This window comes from Salminus brasiliensis, chromosome 17, assembly GCF_030463535.1.
Source record: "Salminus brasiliensis chromosome 17, fSalBra1.hap2, whole genome shotgun sequence".
In the NCBI taxonomy this organism is placed as follows: Eukaryota; Metazoa; Chordata; class Actinopteri; order Characiformes; family Bryconidae; genus Salminus; species Salminus brasiliensis.
In genome coordinates, this window is record NC_132894.1 from 16,686,590 (window position 1) to 16,708,360 (window position 21,771).

The 21,771-nt window shown below is 42.5% G+C and overlaps 1 protein-coding gene across 4 annotated transcripts in view; it reads right to left on the reverse strand.

Moving 5' to 3' along the window:
- The window catches only part of nlgn1 (neuroligin 1), a 263,001-nt gene that overhangs the window by 118,500 nt on the left and 122,730 nt on the right, over positions 1–21,771 (reverse strand). For 3 of the 4 annotated variants that reach the window (XM_072661173.1, XM_072661174.1, XM_072661172.1), the window contains 2 exons: positions 8,985–9,044; positions 5,290–5,442 (listed from right to left, as the gene is read on the reverse strand). In XM_072661173.1, the coding sequence (XP_072517274.1) occupies positions 5,290–5,442; positions 8,985–9,044 (213 nt within the window). The remainder of the gene's footprint in view (positions 1–5,289; positions 5,443–8,984; positions 9,045–21,771) is intronic. The other variant, XM_072661175.1, reaches the window with a different exon arrangement.

The following is a 21,771-nucleotide window of genomic DNA, read 5'->3' on the forward strand; positions in this document are numbered from 1 at the left end:
CCTGTAATCCTCCATATTGTGTTGATTTTTTCCAGCAGGAAAGAATGACAAATGCCATGCTATAGTGGGGGGAGGGAGCTGACCTTCAAAGGGATTTTTGGATTTAGAAAGGTATTAGACTAGTCAAAAAAGACAATGCCAGATGACACTACCACTGTTCTCAGGCAACAGGGGCAAAAATGTTCGCATAGAAAAAAAAAAAAAAAAAAAGCTACATTCCTTTGTACTCATACACCAAACTTGAAATCTTGAAATGTCAAAATAAATAGTACAAAAAAATAAAAATTTGATTTAATGGTGCAATAATGGTGCGTCATTACAAATTTGTGTTCTAGAACATAGTTTTGTCTTAGCCCAGCAAAATAGACCAAGAAGCCAGAAGCTCCAAGCAGGTAACCAGAGATATAAATCTTTATCTGCCTGGGTAAAGCCTACCCAGTGATTAACTGCACTTGCGGACAGTTTACAGCTGTGGAGCCCCTCTGCATCAGAATAAAAAAAAAAAAGGAAAGGATTCAGGCAAGTTACAAGACCCATGATGAATTGCTTCAAGGTTCTGTGGTGTCTGGTAATCTTAATCCCCAATAATCAAGCATGTTAAGAGTCTGGGCAGGCAGCAGAAACAGGCAGCCTTTTAAAGCTTCAAACCTCAGGATATTTCCCACACCACAGTGGGATCACTCTATCCCCATGTCAGAGTGTCTGTTTACAAATTCAGGTTCACCATGATGAGAAAGGAAGGGCTCCAGCCATGGGAAAGCATCTCAGAGCTTTGGGCCAAGTGTAATCCCCTGAAAATACTAAATGCTTATTTCGGTTATCGCACACTTCCAGAGCAGACGGGATACGGAACGACACAACCCTGAGGGACATTGACAGGACCTGTGAAGGATACGTTTATTCTCACACTGAGCTGTGGTGCTTTGGCCCGTGTCGTTCATGACAATATCCTCCGCTGCTGTCCGTTTCACATGTGCAACGAGAGCATGGGCGCACGATTACAGAAAAATAAATGTCATACCTCCTTCATCCTAGCTTGGCCATCTGCTGGAGGAGAGCATGTCGCTGAAAGTGCTGACCAGCCATGGCAGTGGGCATCTTGTTCCCGGTGGGAAGCAGCTTTGACCTCTAAAATGTGGCACAAGTTAAAGGGCCAACAAATTGGCATGCGGTGCCACGTCAGCAGGAGCCGCCACTGCCCGTCAGGCAACAGCAGCTGACAACAGCAGTGCATTTTACACCGCTAGAAAAAACAGCAGCATTACCACAAGCAGATCATCTGAAATCAGTGTGAGAGACCATACAGTAAATGAATTAAGGGAATCAGTGATGTTCCAGTCTGACTGAGCTATAGCAAGCCCAATCCAATTCCAATTCTAATTCCTTGAAAGCAGCACATGTGGTGGTAATGTGAATACAAAAGGCATACAAATTCATGCCATTGCAGTATCTGCAAGTAAACAAAAAAAAATAAAATAAATAAATTAATGAACATCAGCTTGGGATCAAAATTGGCTGACACTGAAGTCTTTGGACACACCCACAGGAAAATGCATTAGCTCCACCATTCTTGACCAGGCCAACGTAGGCCTTGCAACTCTTCAAACCAGTGCAAGTAGAGGTGTGTCTTCTTCACATCTTTTCAAGCAATCCCCCCTTGCCCCATGATCACTCTGGCTTTGAGCCTCTCTTCCAGTGGATCTTGAAGGTGCTAAACACATCCGTCTGTTTTCCCCAGACAGACGTACCATAGCCATGTGAATCCCAGTGAGAAGCTACATCATCTGCAGCGGCAGTAGGGCTTCACCGAGATGCCCAGTAGCAGGGCCGAGCTAATCCCTGCTTCCATGGCAGAGATGGATGCCTCAATGTGCATCCATCCATCTGTTGGTGCCCCCCTGCCTATCCCCTCACAGCAGCTGCTGTCGGCCAGCAAAATGGATGCAGCAGCAGGCCCAGGCATGAGGGTGGTCATCGTGACAAGAAGCCCCCAGCTAAGAGATAACTCCTGTTGGCTCAGAGCTGTAAATTACAGGAGTTACACATGAAACACGGCTTCCAGTGCAATTTCCCAGCCGGGGTCCTGATACAGTAAATAAAACCACAGGGGCAGGGGAAGTTCTTCCACCCTCTGAAATCAGATAAGCATCTCTTCAAATAATGCCATTTGTTACGCTGGGCCTACGGAGAGTAGTCACCTGGATTTCACGACTGACTCCACAAAAAATGTGAGACTCTGTGCAGTCTGAACACTCATGCCTGACACCTACAGAATCGAGAGTTTCGGAACTTCTCGGCTTGTTTCAACGGCAGTGACACTCCATAATTAATGGAACTACAGAGCCAATCACACTTCATAAGCACACACCGAATAAAGACAGTGAGATTGGAAGGACAGTGTAGCGAGGTAGAAGGTCTGGAGTAAATGAGCGGGCACAAACAGACAGGCTAAGCTGATCTCCTCAGTTAGCATCGTTCACAAAGCTTCGGCTCTCTGGCGGCAGATGGCCCTCGTCCTCCAGCACTCGTCTCTTTTGTCCTCTACCCAAGCAGCCCCCAGACATAACGCCAACTCCCATTCGAGCTACAGCCATTCCTTGCTTTAAATTCCTGTGTCTACTAAAACACATCCAGACAATTAACGGCAACGGGCTTCTCTGTGAAACACATTAACACAATATTGCATAATATTGATGCAGTTTATTGCTGGAGCAGATGTTAGTTGATGGGTCACTTATCCTGTGGTCACTACATTATCTTTAACGGAGGATCCTGAGGATGCTTTTATATATATATATATATATATATATATATATATATATATATATATATATATATATATATATATTAATAGACACCCCTGAATACAGCACCTCCCTGACATAGTGCTTACAGAACAGGGTCAGATATTAAGCATTAAGCAAGATCCCACCGCCAGCCCACCCTGAGGCACTGAGAGTTATAAAAGGACACACAGTGTGTTCAAAGTATAAATGAAGAACAAAAGAAGAGGGTTGTTGATGGCGGGGGAAACACGAATGGTGAAACCAAGTATCTGGGGTATTTGTTTCAAGGGAAAAGAAATTAATAAGCATGAGAAATAATAATCCGCAATGCAGGGCCACTTGCAATGATTACAGAAAAACACCAAAACCAATTATTTCAGGAAAACAAAAGCCAGTATTGAAGATTTGAAAAGCAGGTGAACAAAGGGGCTAACGCGCCTGCAGGGAAACACACCTTTGACAGAGTTAAACCCACGCTGGCTACATCTGCGCTGCCTGCCTCACGCTGACATGCTGACAGGATGCACACTCCTCTGCTGAATGTAAGCAGTCAAACCAACACAACGTTCACACACAGTTAACACCTTAGCTGTAAACACATTTGTCATCCACATACAAAAGAGCCATTGTTCTTGGTCTACTGCCATCAGGTATTATAGAAAGAAACAAAAACCTATGCTTGGGGATGATTGACTATGGGAGCAGGTGCCCACGTCCCGCACGTCCACTTAACAAGGCAGCTTTGGAGAATTCTTGCATTAACCTTCGGCGCTATTTAAAAATAAAGGCACCAAGGCGTTGTTCAATGCCATAAAAGACCCACATCCAAAAAGAAACCCTAATGAATCGTTCTTTTTGTCTGGAAGTATGTAGAACAGCCCCCCTCCCCATCTCCCCCATGTAAGTCAAAGAACCATTCAGGAACCTTGTCAGCGAATGTGTAATGCTATGGACTTGGTGGTGCAAGAGCTAGCCATTCCGGTGCCACAGGGCTAACCTAGCACTCCAATTTATTGATTGGATTCGGAGGATATTTGGAAATGTCTTGACGTTTGAAAGAACGTGGCTAATCAATCTCCTTGATGAAGGGGATCAGGGCGAGCAGGGCCACTGCCAAAAAATATGGCTTCGGTGGCGCTGTTTTAAACAGGCCCTTATGCAAGCTTGACATGCTGCCAGGGTACAGTTTTATATGGAACAGCATGATGAGTGCGACTTGCTCCATAAATCCACAACAATACTGATAATGATGCATAGACAGTTGTGTGTGCGTCAATCCATTAAGGCTTCTCACTAACACAGCATCTTCCTTTACCCTCCCTCTACGAGCAGAGGAGTTAGCCTTATCCGAATTCCAAGCAGCTATACCACAAATTAAGAGCTATGGGAAGTGAGTGCATATAGGCCTCCTGCTGGCATTAGAGGTGTTAAATAAAATGGCATTTGAGTCTGACAATGTTCTATTTGGATCATTAGAGCATGGAAGAATGTGTTTGTTTTGTTATGGAATGAAGAAACAGGAGAGATATATATTTACAAAAAAAAATACTCAAATAAATCAGACAAATCAAAAGGTCAGTGTTGACAATTCGCTAGCAATTGTGTGGGGGCGCAAGTAGGAGACTGCAAATTGGTTGATTGGTTTCCTAACAGGACCTGTGCTTTACATTTAGCCTAGTCATTGTTAATATATGTATTCATACTATGCTATTTTAGCTATGGTAAGGAAGCTGGTATCACCACCAAGTAAAAGTTTTTGCAAAAAACTTTTGGCAACAATCAAAGATCACTCTACTCAAACCAGACACAGTCCACAACCCCTCAGTCCAATTCAAGCCAAATTCATTCGCTAACTAAAGCGGAAAAGATAAGAGCACACTGTCCTAAATTATTCAAACCTTACACTTACCCGGCACTCGTTTCGGATGCTGGGGAATTTTCTCCCAACACTCACAACACAATGAAACAAGATGCCCACAAAACAAAGCAGAGGCAAAGCAGAAGTTTCCCCCACTTTGTTAGAAAACCCTTTTATCCATTTATAAAGAGATAGAGACTTTGCTCTGATTTCCAAACCATGCCTTCAATGCACGTGTTTCACTTAAAACGAGCCTTTATTTATTTATTTTTTATACAGTCATAGCTACAGTGAACTGCACTACTGACTAAAGGTGTGATTTCTCTGCCGCTACAGCTTGTGTTTTCTATACCACATACTGCTCATGTGCTGTTGACAAGAACACAGTGGCTAACTCTGCTCTTAGTAGAACACGATACACTGGTGGAAAAAGAAAAAAAAAAATAAATAAATAAAAACAAGCAATGACAAAATACTCTTGCTTAAGGATGAAACCCAGACACTTCAGTCCCACGCCATAGTCCAGAACTTCCTTCCATAGTAAATGTCAAATGTATCGTAATCGGTAGAGGAGATCATCACAGTAGCTCATCAGTAAACAGTGCTGGGTGGAGCTGAATGAAAAAAAAAAAATCAGGCCCTTACCTAGAACGCCGAGCCGGTAGTTCAGGGTTATGACGATGACGTTGCCATAACTGGCCAGGATGCTGCCGTCGAACATATTTCCAGTGCCTTCCATATAAGATCCTCCATGGATGAATACCATCACTGGCTTGGGACTCCCGCTTTCACGGATGTCTGCGAAAAGGAGGAAGACGTAATTCAATGACAAATTGAAAAAAAAAACTTCTGGAGATACAATCAATTGAGGCTGGCTCTCCTTTCATTCCAATTTGCCACACTGGCTTTTGCTATTTAGTGGACTATGGTAAGCTGAGTTTTAGATATTAGATGATCAATTTCCTATGCAACATGTGCGTCATGTATGTTTCTGTTGATCTTGTAATTGTATTCCTCCTCCCGTCTCTGACAGCAGCAAGCACTGGAATTGTTATACTGATGTTTTAATGCCTACAGTAAGAAGTAGTAGTTTCTACAGGGTGAAGTGTTGACACTTGACACTTCCTTTAGAAGACCCTAACTGACCTCACTTTGAAGCTTTTCCAACTTCTTTGACTCCAGATCTTTTTAACCAAGGCAGAATCAAAAAAAAAAAAGAAATTCACATCAAGCCTATATTAACATGTTGCATGGGCCAAGTAATCCGCTTTGGGCGTGCGGTTTCAGTCCGCCCCGGGAGGCATTTTCAAAACAAGAACAATGTCGACGATCACTTTCATCTCGCACAAAGCAGACAGCCGTTACACCGTGGGTGCAAAGAATCCACATAAATCTCCAATAATTTATTGAGGTTTGGTGTTCAGGGACACCCCTCCATGAGGCCTCATAAAGTGAAGAACAAATGAAAAAAGCAATTATTTTCCAAAATGTTTTCTCTAGGCCTGGAGACAAGAGAATTTAGCTTAGTCCCAGTTCACATAGTTTCTTTCTCATTTGGATATTTCTTGTCTTACTTTCCTTGTCTATTCCTTCAGTTCAAGCTAATATTCTATAACATTTTGCGGTCTACTATGGGAGAATATGTAAATGAAAACGGGCACATGTGAGTTTGTGAGAATGTTAAAATTTACACGTCTTTTTACGGATAATCAAAGGGAAAGCCAGACAGCAGGCAAATCTATTTTTTTTTGCCTGAAATCCCATATCTGAGTCCTCACATCTTCCATTCACTTTGATGAATTAATTGAATCACTCCAGAGCAGTTGGATCCACAAAAGTGCATAAACTAGCACAGCAAGGACACAGGAGCCCAACTGAATAATGGCAGATAGTGATTTTTTAAAGAAATGAATGATGTTGCTAATTTTTTTCACTCTGTACAACAGAGACGGAGGAAAAGTCCTTTAAAAATTCCACAAAGGAAAATGAACGTGCGTGTTTTCTATAGATTAATGTAGGAATAACACATCCATTGGAACAATAATCTGTCGAGGACATGCAAAGAAAACATTTTAACTGTAAAGAGCAAAGATGCTGCTTTCTTCGTGACCTAGGCTGGAACTGTATCTGCGTCATTCACTTCTTGAAGAATCCTATGATAGAAACATTACGCTAGTGCGCAATAAACGGAGGCATGCAGAAGATCTTTTTACCATAAATTAGACCGCTTATCAACATAGCGTTGAGCATGCAATGTTTAGTAATAACATCAAAAGCATGGCCTCTTCTTCTTTGGCCATCAGAACGGAGAACATTTTCAAAGTCAAGCAGTCCATGTGACGCAAGCCCACTGCGCTACTTTGGCCGATCAAAGGGCTCGTTCTGAAGAAAGCTTTAGTTTCTAAAGCACAAATCCTTTTAATTGAGTCATCCGGTCCACCCCCACCAATCCCGGCTCCTCTCAGCGTGCGTTGGTCTCCAGTGGAGGGCTTGGCTTTGCCGCCTCATGAAGGTCCATCACGGTGAAGCAGCGCCTACTGCGCAGTTCCTCCTGATGAGTCGATGAGCCCAGTTTTGCACTGTTCACGCGCAGATGCTTGAATCAAAACTGCGAACAGTGGGCTGCCCTCTAGCAGCTCCGACCTGATATTAGAGGTGCCATTATGCCTTTTCAGCTCGCAGGGAGCCATTCCGGCTCAAAGAGGAACCGCTGAGAGGCTAATACTGACGAAGCAGAACAAAGGTCGGCTGCTACGGCAAATTCTAGCTTCCCGGAAGCCATCAGAATTCCAGGGGAGCAGCTGGATGCTGAGGTTGTGGAGAGATGGAGAGATGTTGGAGGCAGCATTGGTCATAATCTCAGGGGCCAGACTTCTATGTATCTGATGGTAGTGCTGAAGATGACCAAACCCCAAACATGTTGGTTTAGGAGTATATGTAGGGGGAGTCGATTAATATAATTCCAACAGCTGTGAGAATCTATACGTACGATATGTCATATATCAGACGGTCTGTGTACCTATTCAGGCGGATCTTGCTGACTAGCTTAAAACACCAGGCCCGGTGAGGGCTGTGCGGTGTACTACAAATGCATCCGGCCAAGTTCTGGGACGGCACTCGGCCCAGCATATTGTCTCCCACGCTTAAGCAGATTATTTGGTGTGCTCTGAATTTCTGATTGAGTTAATGCGTGAAGCTCGCCAGGATTCTCACTGTATATTTGTGTCGCTCTTATCTTTTGATGTGCAGATCAAAGCCATCTTGGCTCTTTCCTGGTTTTAGCTGGCTCTAATTGGTGCTTATTTCACTTGATTATACAGAAGGCAGCCTTCGTGAAGTTTGTGGTCTGTCATTAATGAGAAAGGAACTTGTGTAATGTAACAAATCTGCTCAAGAATAGATTCATACACTGGATGTCCAAATGTTTGTGGACACCCCTTCTAGTGAATGCCTTTAGCTACTTTAAATTGCACCCATTGCTGACACAGATGTGCAAATTCACACGTGCACACAGCTTGTGTAGTCCCTGTAGAGAACTACTGCCAAATAGAACAGGACTTTCCTGAGTACCTAACTGAGAACCTAATGCCAGTTGAAAGGGGGTATATGCCCACTAATATTGAGCTGTGGAGCAATGGAACTGTGTTCTCTGGAATTATGTTGCTTTATCCAATACTTCTGGGATGAGTTGGGGGATGAGGTGGGCTGCCTGACTTGTCCATATAGTGTATGTGCGCTTAAGATGAACATGTGGTGATCAGTATACCTGTATTTACTAAAATAGTGTTCGATTGAAGGACAAATGTAAGCAGGAAAAATGCTTCATGTATGTACCCTTTGAGAACACTATGGAATCCAGGAACATACATAAAGTGTTGCATAGGAAATTGAAAGACCTTTCAGCAGCCTCACAGTCGCTGCTTTTTCACTGATTTGTAAGATTAAATGGGATTTGAAGTGTAATTTTCAAAACGCAGGAAGGTTGAAAAATCATGCAAAAAAGGTGTTAAGATTTTGGTATTAGGATTATTAGTTTTTTCAATTATTAGATTTTTTTTTTCTCAGGTGGGATGCAACATGTAATAAAATTAAAAGAAAACTAAAAAGAATTCAAGCAAAAACCTATGGAAGGTTAACAATTACGTGTCTGGAATGACAGGAGACATGTGACATACTCTTAGAACATCAAGCAAAAAAGACAAAACACATCCAGCAAAAAACTAGGAAGAAAAAGAATCTTCACTTTCAAAAAAAGGACAAGAAATTTAAGAAAAAGAAAGAAGAAAAAAATTGGAGGGTTCCTTGTCATGCATATCAGTTTGGCATCAAAAAAAAAATACCTTCATCCTCTGCACCGTCATTATCACCTAAATCATCACTCTGTTTCTTTGTAAGAGGACCTAGGATCAAGAATGGAGAAGATGTAGGAAACAGAGAATACAAGAACACACAAGTCTTAAAAAGGCGCTTCAGAGATACAAAGAGCTTGCATTGGTTTTTTTTTTGTTGTTGTTTTTTTCATTATTATAAAGCAAAAAAAAGAGAGACAAGATCTAAGAAATCAAATATTCAAACATTTTGGGACTGAATCAATCAGTCCCAATCACTCTTTAAGGCAATAAAGAAACAATAAAGAAGTGGATCTACTAGATCATCAGAAAATCCAGTGCAAAAAAAAAGTCTCAAAAACACTTCTGTATAAAATTTTGTATTGTTTAGCAGTTCGGTGTCAAAAAAGATCAGAGCTGTAAAAGGGTAATAAAGACACATTGTTTTTTTCTGACCTTAAACATTACAAAACACATTTTCCAATAAGCGCTTAGAACTGGGCAGCCAATAACACCCTTCTGCTTAATTATTTCACAAAAATGTACTTCAATATTTGTATGTACTAACCTTACTTACTTACTCACTCAGAAGAGGGACATAAAAGATAATGAAATGGTTTAATTTCATTAAAAAGCTATAAGGAAACAAAAAAGGAACAAAAGCAGCAAATACGGGATATGGCTCCAAACATATGGACGGGGTTTAACTGAGAAAACACTCAGTGTTCACTTAAAAATCTGCAAAATAGTCCCACAGAGGGGCTGTCAGAGGCTGCTGCAGACTAACAGGAGTTGTTTAGGAATTCACTGCATGATATCACATCAGCAGACACATTGGCTCCTACAAAAACATGCACATACACACGCACACACACACACACACACACACACACACACACACACGCACACACATATATAGATGCATTCACATACAGAGAAGCACATATAAAGCCAGCTAAGGCCATGCGAGGGCTAGCTGTGTACATGCAAGCGAGTGGTCATGTGAGAAGACAATAGACAACAGACAGCAATAGTCTTCTCTTCCAAATGGCAATCTGTTCTAGCCCAGGCCAGCGCTCCTGACCCAGGAGACAGGAGGGACGGACTGACGGACGGACGGACGGAGAGAGGGAGAGGGCGCCATGCACTGCTTTGCGTCCATTTCATTCGACGAAGCCTAGTTTTTTCTAGTCCCTGTGTTTGCCCAGCATAAGACGTCTCCTTAATTCCTCCAGACTGGGGAGAAAACAACAGCAGGTGTTATGAAGGAGGAGAAAATCAATGTTAATGTCATAATGTCGTTCCTCTGCAGCTCCGCCGGTTGCTCTGAAACATAAATGTGCATGTAAAAACAATCGAAAGTACTTATTCAGTCTCACAGAAATGAAAAAAAATGAATAAATAAAAGACGGGACATGGCTCAATTCTTTACAGGACTTAGTGAAACATAATACCTTGACAATCCACATACAAACATACCTTGGACATAAATGATCAAAACTGATTGCACATCAATATTTGACAGTTCTATAGGGCAAAAAAAAAAGCCAGTCTGGCCACGTCTTGCAATTGTTTTCTCAAAATCTTTAACCAGGACAATGACAAACAAACAGCTGAAGTTGTCTGGATTCAAACTAATGACATACAAAAAAGTACAAAGTACAAAAATATTGTAATACAGGTCTTGTTTTTCTCCCCGCTCACGACTTGTCCGATATGTTCTACTATTCTTAATTTCTTTTTCAATGGCATATAGCTCTAGGTTAATCAACACAGAGGCAGATTGCCTGGGCTCATTACAGAATTCAACAAAATGCAGAGCGCCTTGTCCATTTATCTCCATCAGACATAATCCATTAGGACAGGACCTTTCCCCAGCAACAGCCTGCGCAGAATGCAGCCAGAATATGCACCAAATTAAACAAATAGCAAATTCTACCCAAATACCAAGTCCGCTCTGATAAAACAAGTGGAGGTAAAACAAGCAGACCAACACAATACCATCAATTATAATGAAAATGACCTCAATATCCCTGCCTGCTAGCCTCTATGCCTCTGTAGCTTATAACAGAAAGAGATTTTTATCTGTGCGTAATTGCTTTGAGAACAAGCTTCATTATCTGGGGTTCAGGAATCACAGCGAGGGTGAGTCCACACCAGCTGATGTGAAGAGGATGAACTGAAACTCCAGGCCTACGGAGGGCTGGAACGGACTACACCCAGTTTCCCTCAGATGTGTAATGTCAATGTCAGTGTTTCATGGGCAGGGATAAAGAAACAGAAATCATGAATGAACCTCCGAAGGCGTTTTGTCCAAATGGTCAGAAAGACGATGCATGAAAATACATCCATTCGATGCTAAGGATAAAAGAAGATGACTAGTCAACAGTCTTGTTTATTCAAGCAAGATCATAGATCATATATGCAGATCATATTTTCTCATTATGGATATATTGAGGTTATACTCAGTACAAAACTTACATTGACTACAAAAGCATTAGGTCTTATGAGAACGACTATTAAAAAAAAAAAAAAATTACATCATGTAAAGTCATAGAGAAACATGGCCAAGATAACTTGACTGATTAGATGGTGTCCATACTTGAACGGGAATGTAAACAACCTGTAATTCAACATGGGTCAAAACTGGACACCCATTGACTACTCACATCAGTCGGTGCTCCCTGGGAAAAATAAAATGATGATGTACTGTGGTCACAAATTTGAAAATTTAAAGTTACACTGCGCTTTACCACCATAATTACCAGCTGTCAATTGGGAAATTGTCAAATACGAGCTATGATAAGACCATTAACTCCTTAGTCTGCTTATTATAATAATAATATAACTAAATATCCCCTAAAATACAGTGCTTTATTAGGAGATTGTGATGCTGCTGATACCGATCCATCTTCTAGGTCTCTATCAGCCAGTACTGGGTAGAATCGAACTTATAGGCTTAAAAATCTGAATTGTGAATTATGATTTGTTCGAGCATTCATGTTACAAATGTCCCATTCTACCTTAGAACTGAAAATGATGCTCATACTGTTACATAACTGAAACCAGCCTGACCCACATTATCCTGCTGGAAAAGAATGCACAAGGCTAGCAACAGTGTAATGTGTACGTAAGTACACTGGGACATCTGACTGACGCTGAGTAGTTCTTCATGTGTGTCCTGTACATATGGTAAAGTCACCATTTGTCCCGATGCACAACGTACACTACAGTGGTTCCTGCTGTCCTGCAGTTTGGAGTCAGAGACCAGTGTCTCATCTCAAATAGCTCAAACAGATGAGTTTGGCTGGCGGGTCTGGGAGGGGTCACTACATCAGTGCCCTCCATCACCCTCTCTGTCAAAGTGACGCAGCAGTGCAGGTTTGGGGAGAGAGTGCTGTGGGGAAAGTGAAGAGCATTCATCCAATTGACCAGAAGAGAGGGACACCAGCTACACACCTGTCCGCTCACTCCGTCTCCGACTTCATCATTAAAACCCCCTTCAGCACCCTTCTGACCCGAGCGATTGGGTTCACTGGCTCTCACTCTCTCCAGTAGAAACTTACACCCACTCACACACACACACAGACAAACTTTCCTACTCTTGTGCTGTCACAAAGTAGTAGATTGATTTATCATCAGTGGTCTTCAGTGGCACTGGCATATTCCTCCTTATGCTTACTATTGATCTGCTATTCACCCCCCCCTGGCTGATAAACTGCTGCTTCATGCCTGAGGTCTCTCTAAGGTAGACTCTGCTCCACTGGCTGCTTCTGTCCTGTGCACCCCACCGCTTCTTGAACCTGCAGCAGAAGTCAGATGAGCTAATTAATGTTTAAAGGCGGATCGATTTCAGATCGAGCCCATTGACAACTCTAGCCATTCATCTGGGAGCTCTGGCTTCAGTGCCACGTACATTCAACGGCAGAGCTGACCGCCAAGTAAAAGCGCAGAGCAGAAATAGCTACTGAAGTTACCTAATGAGGTCATGACAACCATCTACAGCCCATAATCTAGTTTAAAGCAGATCAAAAATGTTTCAATAAATGTTCTTTGGAGACCAATGAACTGCACATGAGAAGATTCTGGTCTACTGGCCTGAGCCTAGAGTTCAATATACGCTGACCAATCAGTCAGTTGGCCTGGGCTCAAGCAAAGTTGTGTGTGTGTGTGTGTGTGTGTGTGTGTCCCTCAGAACACTTTAAACTGAGCGTGCCATGCTATTCAATAAGCAGACTAAAAGACCTATCTGTCTTTTAAACAGATGAGTAGCGAACAGATAGAACCTGGGAAAGAGTCAATATTTCTTCAAGCACACTATGTTGCACACAGGTGATGCCATTATGCTCCTTTTGCATGTACGATGGGGCCTAATGAGCACAGAGAGAGAGAGCGGAAGCTTTCTGGTGGAGGCCCTGAGTCATCAGCGCCATTCAGCGAAAAGCTGTCAGTGAAAAAAGCCACAGGTTCTTAATGAACGGCGTAAACAACAACAAGCTCAGGTGTTTCATCAGACAAGTGGAGCTTTCTGCCTCTTCTAAACTTAGATACCATTGTGTAAAATAATGGTCCAAAACTGAAATTTACATGAAAAAGAAATATATATATATATATATATATATATATATATATATATATATATATATATATATATATATATATATATATATATATATGTGTGTGTGTGTGTATCTTGGCAATAACCATTTATTTGCACAGTTAAATACCTTTTATATTATATTAGAATAAATACAAATAGCGGTGAGTTTTCAAATTTCTTCTCTTGGAAGCGTATCATTATTTGCAGATACAACCCGACACCTGGTTTGGCTAATCAATGCTTCATTATGTTAAATTAAGTGTGCTGCTGATGGACTTTAACAGATCCATACGTTGACTGGGGCGGTCGGTGGAGACATCTGGATCCAAACTTTGTTCTTTAAAGTTGCTTCTTTGTCTCTTCAATAAACTTAATATTCAAATGTTTGATTCCTGAATTTGATTCTAATGGGATATGGCATTTTAACAAAGCAACAACACACTTACTCAAAGACAAATACTTTAAAACAATAAGAGTTTAGGTGCCTAAAATGTTTGCACAGTACTGGATAAATATCACAATATTGAATTTTACCGAAGCCGCCCACCACTAGGTGGAAAAGGCCTCCAGTTCAGTTTCCTAATGCACACACACACACACACACAAACTCCTGCAAGCATACCCTCACACGCAGTTCCAGACCGCTGAGGAGGAACTGACGGGGCAGGGAGGAGAGCACGCGGAAGAGATCCTTGCGAAGCGGCGCACTCCAAGGAAAACATCCCCCCGGCCACACTTAGGGATGTATACCCGAGTACACACCCATACGGGTGGTGTGTCCTCCGATGCCTGACTGGTACAAGGCTTCTCACACATCCCAGCTAAACAAGCCCCAGGCAAGCAAACAAGTAGGATGCAGCTAAAAGCTTCGGCGGCCTCGCCGTATGCTGCAGCAACAGAGGGAGAAGGAGAGAGAGAGAGAGATGGAGTTAGAGGGCAAGAAGGGAGTGAGAGAGCAAGTTTACAGAGAGAGAGAGAGAGAGAGGGCGAGGGAGCAGCGTAGAGGCAGAAAGAGAGGGCTGGGAAGATAGCAAAAATCAGAGAGATGCAATGAGAGAGAGAGCAGCACAGAAACCGAAAGATTGAGAGCAAGTATTAGAGGCAAGTCTAAGTCTAAGGCAAGAGGCGAGTTTTAATAACAGTTAAGATTCACTTACTTATTTGAAACTTATGTTTACTTGTTTTAAGGGTCTTAATTGATTCAAGAAATAATCGCTCATTAAGATTTTGCCAAACAGTAACTTGCTCTTGCAGCCTTCAACACTAAGACCAAGCAGTACATAATACACAGCAACGGCATGCCTAAGAGAAGGTAGCCCGTGCTGAACGACCACACACTGACAGTGAGTGAAAGGGTGCGGAAACACGCCTAATATGCAAATAGATGATGCCAGAAGTCAGTGAGAAAGTTTCAGAAACTGCATGTGGGAGCCCCGTTCAAAGCTCCTCGTTTGCAAGACTGAGAAGCTCTGTAGCGCTCGTCACTGTGCCTTAGTACGCCGTGTGCACACGCCTACACAACCCAGCCACGCTGTGGAACACACAGCTGTTTGTTCGGGAATACTGAGAATCGTGTTGGCACAATATTAGGGTCATATTGGTAATATCTAATATCTATTAATCAGGCAAAGTAATTCAGACCAACTTTCAGTAGATAAAATAACTTAAAACAAGTAGAAATGAGTTTTAATGAGAGATATCCAACAATTACACTAGATTTAAAAGTATTGTACTTGCTAAGATATAATTTTTGCAGCAAGAAAGATGTGGAGATAGCAAGAATCAGAGGCAGAGAGAGAGAGAGAGAGAATTGCTGCAAGGGAGACATTTAAAGCCTTGACATCTGCAGCACTCTAGCATGGGTGTTGCATTTACTATGCAGTGCTTTATTTGAGTTTTTTTGTTCCCATCCACTTTGACAGCATCTATTACTAAGGCATTTATAAAGAAAGAGGGATTCTCCAGGAGGAATTAAGTGTTATTTCTAGCAGGCATTGTCAAACAGAGCCCACGTCAGCTTCCCCCGTGGCAGTCGTGTCAAGTGGGCATCAACCCCACTCTCCGCACACCACTGTTTTACATGACAGCATCATGTTGACAATCCTTTCACCTCCTCTCTCTCTCTCTCTCTCTCTCTCTCTCTCTCTCTCTCTTTCACTACCCCAACTCTAATTCTGGCAGAAATTCAGCATCAAAAGGCTGCTCCTTTTCGCTGCCACTAATTCCGAGCTTCAACAGTATGAATATTTCATTCCGCTACATGAACGGAGCCTCGGTGTTCCTCCGCTAATGATGCAGGAAACATCACGGGCCGCTATAAAGACGCAGCAATGGAAGGCAAGCGAGACGCATGGATGCAAGAGAGGCCTTACAAGGAGCTCTCATAAATAATTCATCCCGCCCAAAATGGCTGACATTCAGTGGCTCTGAGGAGAAAAGGGTTTTCGGACCCAGTGAACGAAGATCTGAAAGCTGCCGTTTGAAAATATCAATAGCTCTAGCCACGAGCATTGGGTTATTTTCCTGGAGAGTCCCTGTGGAGAGCAGGATAGAAGGAAAAAAAAAAAAAAAAGTGGGGACCAAAATGTCACGGTGGCCTCAGATTGCGAGTGGACCCGGTGCTCATTAGAGAGGAAAAGAGTGACAGGGCTTAAAGGCAGGTAAGATTTGTGAGGGAAGGAGGGGAAGGGGATGGGGGGGGGATTTCATTAATAGCTGTCAAAGCCATAACCACCGTCATGGAGAGATGACAAAGCTTGTAATGAGCATGCTTCGCCAGAAAGATGAGGACGAAAGCAGAGTCTGGTGGAAGCATGAGGGAATCATGCCCAAATGCTTGGCTCCTGTAGCCTACACCGAGGCCTGTCACATCACTTTAACGGTGAACTTCTATTTTTCTCCCATCTCAAGTCAATCTGTCTCACACTGCACCGGGACTGTGTCAGCACGAATGCATCTGTGAGCGTAAATTGTTGTGAGGGATTAATGCAGGTCACCATCAGTGACATGAAGTCAAAAGTGGCTTCTAGCCACCAGTTGGGGGGGGGGGGGGGGTAGCAGACAGACAATATGATGAAGGGGCCTCCAGAGAGGACCCTCGATACCAGCTCCAAATCTTTTAAAAAGGCCCATTCTCTGAGAGCGTGAAGGCCACCGCCCTTTTGTGCTACTATGAAAGACCCAGGAGTGCAGTCAATCTTCATTCTGCGTGCGCAGCGCCAAAGAACATGCTTTTACATCCAGTTGCCTTTTTTATTAGGGCCCCTATCAAATCGCTCTCAAAAGCGATTTGACTTTTCTCAGTTTACCGTGATCTCTGTAGACAAATTGTGTGTTTTGAGCAAAATGGCACGCAGTCCACAGGGTTCCACTGAAACATATCGCAGCCAGACAGATAGCGTTTATGGCTATGCTGGCTTTGTGTAACAAGGTTCAGCTTTACTGTGCAAACTCTCAAAAACATGTATGTGGAAGGAACACCCATAGGTTCTAAACTACCAGACTGGCAGTCTGGTCGTTACCCATAGGTTCTAAACGACCAGCCTGGCAATGATTGGTGTGGTGCAACAGATAACACCACTACCGGCCAGTGAGCTACCACATCATGTCCGGTCTAGGCGACTATGCTGTGCTACACCAATAAGAGTCCTTGGGCAAGACTTCTAACACTACATTGGCCCACCTCTGTAATATGAGTACCCTTGTAAGTCGCTCTGGATAGGAGCGTCAGCTAAATGCCATAAATGTAAATAAATGTACTGGCATGTCTGCACTTCAGGAGCTGTCCTTGGTCCCCGATATTTAAACGGCTTAAACTAGCTGCTTCTTTATGCTCCACAATAACGTTGTGCCGTTCAGGGACATAAGGGACTTGAGTAGAGCATCAGAGATGGCCATCTAGTGATTTCTCTCTCTCTCTACCTCCCACTCTTTCACCCCTGCCGCAAGCCCGCTCTATCTATCAGCCAGGGTATATCTTGACTCTCAATAGTCTGTAGCCCAGCTCTGCAGGTGCTGATACTGGTCTCAAAGAGAGGGAGCTTCTGGGGGGGGGGGGGGGGTAGAGACAGAGGGAGGGGGATAGGACAGAGGTTTTTATGTTGTTTTTCAGGGTAGCTTGTCAGTCACCACCTATACAAGGCTCTTCCACCACACCAAGGACAGCTTAACAAAAAAAAAAAAAATGACAAACGCATTGTACAACTTGTAACCACCTTCCAGAAAGAAGAAGATAAGGGTTTTTACAGTGCTTCATGAGCACTAGCCAAAGCACACTTTGCTGCCAGTGACAAGAACACCTCAGGCAAAGCCTGTCAAACTATGGCTTTCCTTCTGATGTGCTAAATGATTTCAGCAACAAATAGTTTAAAGCAATGGCTCAAAGTGCACTTCCTGGGGTACTGTTGCTCTGAGGGGGTTTCTCGTACTTCAACACAAATCAGTTAACCAACAAGCCTTTCATGTGTTTACCCCATTAAAGCCCCTTGAGTCAAACTTTGAACACTTTCTTCCTCATGCTATCCACACTGACCAGGGTCCATTACCTGCATTATAAGGAAACTAGACATGCCAACAGCGTACAATCGGTCAATGGTAACATGCTTTCCTTCTTGTAACACAATGGATGCATTAAAGCTAAGTAGTAAGTTAGTAGTAAGTGTCACTCACACATCTTTCTACAACAGTGGGCAACCCAGTGGTCAAAGATCTCCAACCTCTACCTTGCTGACCTCTCCAACCTCTACCTAATCCTAGTACTACCTGACCCATCTAATTGCTTTCGAAGTTCATTTATATCTTAATTAGGTGTGCTACATGTAGGATGGAGCTGAAATCTCCAGTCATTAGTCATATTTTAGATATTTTAATAACAATATTTTAAGTCGACGCATCATTTTAACATTATAACTTTTTCCATCTCTTCAGTGGCTCCATTCAAAGCTACAGTAAAAAAAGGGTTATTTCAGCTGCAAATTAGGTCTTCAAAAGTTTGAAAGAACCTAAAATTAGCACAAAACAAAAAGGTGGTTTGTACACTGGGCAAAGTCTCAAAGGCAATACCTCAGCAGCACTCGCAAAGTACGCGAGCACCTGATGAGAAAACACACATGCACTATTTTAGACGATGGCCATCCAGAAAATGCAAGACCACCATAACTGTTGTCTACTCATGTTTAGGGCTGGCTCATACCCAGTAAAGAAACAGCAAGGCACGTGCACATTGCTTACTGTTACTATTTTGACGCTGATTTGTCCGCAATTGCGCCCGCAGTAGGTATAAACCAGACTTTATTAACGACTGGTAGAGAAGCTTTTAAAGTATGTTGTTCTTGTAGCCACTAAATGCACTCCCTTAGAATTTCCAGTGCTTTTCCAGTGACTAAGAGAAAATCTTATGGCTGGAATCTGGGCTTTTACGCTGTTTGGCAGTGCCAGTCTGTGTGTGTGTGTGTGTGTGTGTGTGTGTGTGTGTGTGTGTGTGTGTGCGCTTTGGGCTTGACTGCATAAAAACTATATCTAATTACTAATTATTCGGCTATTGTTTTAAGCATGTCTTAATGTAAGTAATAGCATAAATACACTTTGATAAGGGGTATAAATACCCTACTGCACTGTGGGCTATCGTGCTGAGGTTCTTGTTTAAACCTACAGTTTTGCATTTAATATATAAACCTATATTCACCGTTTTGTCAAAAAAGACATTTAAATCTATAAATCAATCAATAGCAAAACAGTCATTAGCAACTTACTGGTAACCAGTTTTTGCCAGTTTAACTTAACTAAACGCAATTTAGATATGAAGCGGTTAGGACAGGAATGCCCTCTATATTATTCATGCTCATCACAGTACTGCGTTTGCATGCATGTGCTGCCTGTGACAGCTGATTTGACTGTGTATATGAGAAGTGCAGCGTCAAATAGACGAGATATCTGTTGAATGATCTAATTCTGCTTATTGGTGTACAAAAAAAAAGAATAAACATGGTGAAGAAAAACAGTGTCTAACCTCGGGTTCGCTGAGCTGATTTCATTTGGATGCCATGCCAGTCTCTACTGACTAGTTTTGGAGTTGTCAAAGTTTAATCAGCGTAATAAGGTCTATTCAATGCTTTCTAAATACAGTACTGAAAGAACATTTGGCTTCCCCCTTGTACATTCCAGTGGGTACTAATGTTTATGGGTTTATGTTTATAGAGAAAAGGCAATGCGCAGTGAGAATACTTTTCTCCAGCTAGTAACAAGTAAAGTAATGTCATTAGAGTTGCTTTAGTAATTTGTATATCCACTATATAACAAGCTATTGCAAACAATATATGACTCAACCAGCAAGCTGTATGCTGAATTGCATTATATTTTGTCCCCCTAGATCAGGGGAGGAGGGCAATTCCGGTCCTGGAGGGCCGGATTCCTGCACAGTTTTGTGCTGTTCCTGCTTAGACACACCTGATTCAACTCACATGTTGATTGCCAGGTTTGGTAAGCTTGTTAGAGCTGGGAAATCAGCAAACTGTGCTGGCCCCTGTTGCCCACCCCAGATTATGATTTAAGGCCCCAAGTGCTCCTAAAAGAAGTATAAGCATAGAGCTCCTCTAGGCTGCACTGATCAACGCCAGTCTGGACTGGGTGGCACAGTCTATGGACATGGCTTTGGACACGGACAGAACCGCCAGTGCTCCAAAGACACCGGAACAGCAGGCGTGAGTGGAGGCAGGGGAAGAGTGGAGGAAGAAGAGAGCCATGTTCAAAAGGGCTCCGGCATCAGTAGGACAGCAAACGGGCTAATTTGCCACAGCATTATATTTCCCCATCATTTCAATTTCAAAGTGCCGCATTACCGAGAGGCAGGGATGAAAGGGGGGGGGGAAAGAGGGGAGTGGGGGGGACTGAAGTGCATTCCCAGCACAGAAGCCCGTCATCAACATCCTTCAAGCCTGGTCCCTCATCTCCAGCAACATATCAGTAGAATTATGCGGCGTCTTGCCGCAAAAACGAATTCAAACACCGCCTGCTTCTCCCTGTTGCCCACACCCAGGGATGCCTTTGATATGGGCCAACAAATTACAAATTTTGTTTTTAATCAATATTTCATGCCCAGATATTTCATCCGATCTTTCATGCTCAGCTTCTTTCGTGGCACGTGGAGGAAGGCGAGCCCGCAAAGGGCCAGCGGATATGTTGGCTGGGAAAACATTCAGTACTTTTGCCTCAGTTTTGATCTGGTAAGTCATCTACCTCCTCTTCCTCTGTTCAATAATATTGCTCTGCATAACCAAGAGCAGCAACAAGTGGGCAGATTTGCCTAATGGAGAAAATTGCTACTTCGTGTACAGAAATCGTGTTGGTTGATAACACACCAAATCAGACACAAAGTCGTTGATGGCTTGGCCGAGAACTGTATATATCTGTATCATCTGTAATAACATCCATCTGCAACCAGATGAACTGAGAAGCAGGTGAATACAGGTACAAAGAGCAAAGATGAACAAGCAACTACTAATTATTATATTTTTTAGCTTGGATACATAAGTAGAGCTGGGCAATATGACAATATTTTATCGTATTGTGATACATTTTGTCATCGTGGTACACGATATGCTTTTATGAGTGCATCGTGGATATCGTACAGTGCTTAAAAAGACATGACAAAGAGTGTTGTCAGTCTTATTTAATTGAATGAAGTGAAGTATATTTTGAAAAAAATAGTAGTCAGTAGAGTAGAGTATTTGGAAAGCAGTTCTTTAAAAATTTACACTGTTGGTGCATTTTGTCTACATGACAAAATATTGTAATATCGTATATAAAATTGTCCATATTGCCCAGCTCAATATATTAGCAGCACCCAATCAAATGTATATTGGTGTCAAATAAACCTGCCCACAATTATGATAATTTCATCTTCGTTTTGGAACCAATACTGCCATCAATCATTTACCACACCACATACCAGTGCTTTTGACTGGGTCTCTGTTAACACAAAATACCAATTTTTAAGTTAAGAGAAGCAGAAGAGAAAACATTTACACTGGTAAGTCAGTGTCAAACGTTTGGCCAGTTAAAGACTTTTCATGGTTCAGCAAAAACAAAACGACTGAGGCCCAGCGAGCACAAAACGTGATCAATGTGCACATCTTCACAACATTCAATTAAATCAGCACCCAACCTTTGCTAATTGATCTCTCCTCTCCTGGTGTTAATGAG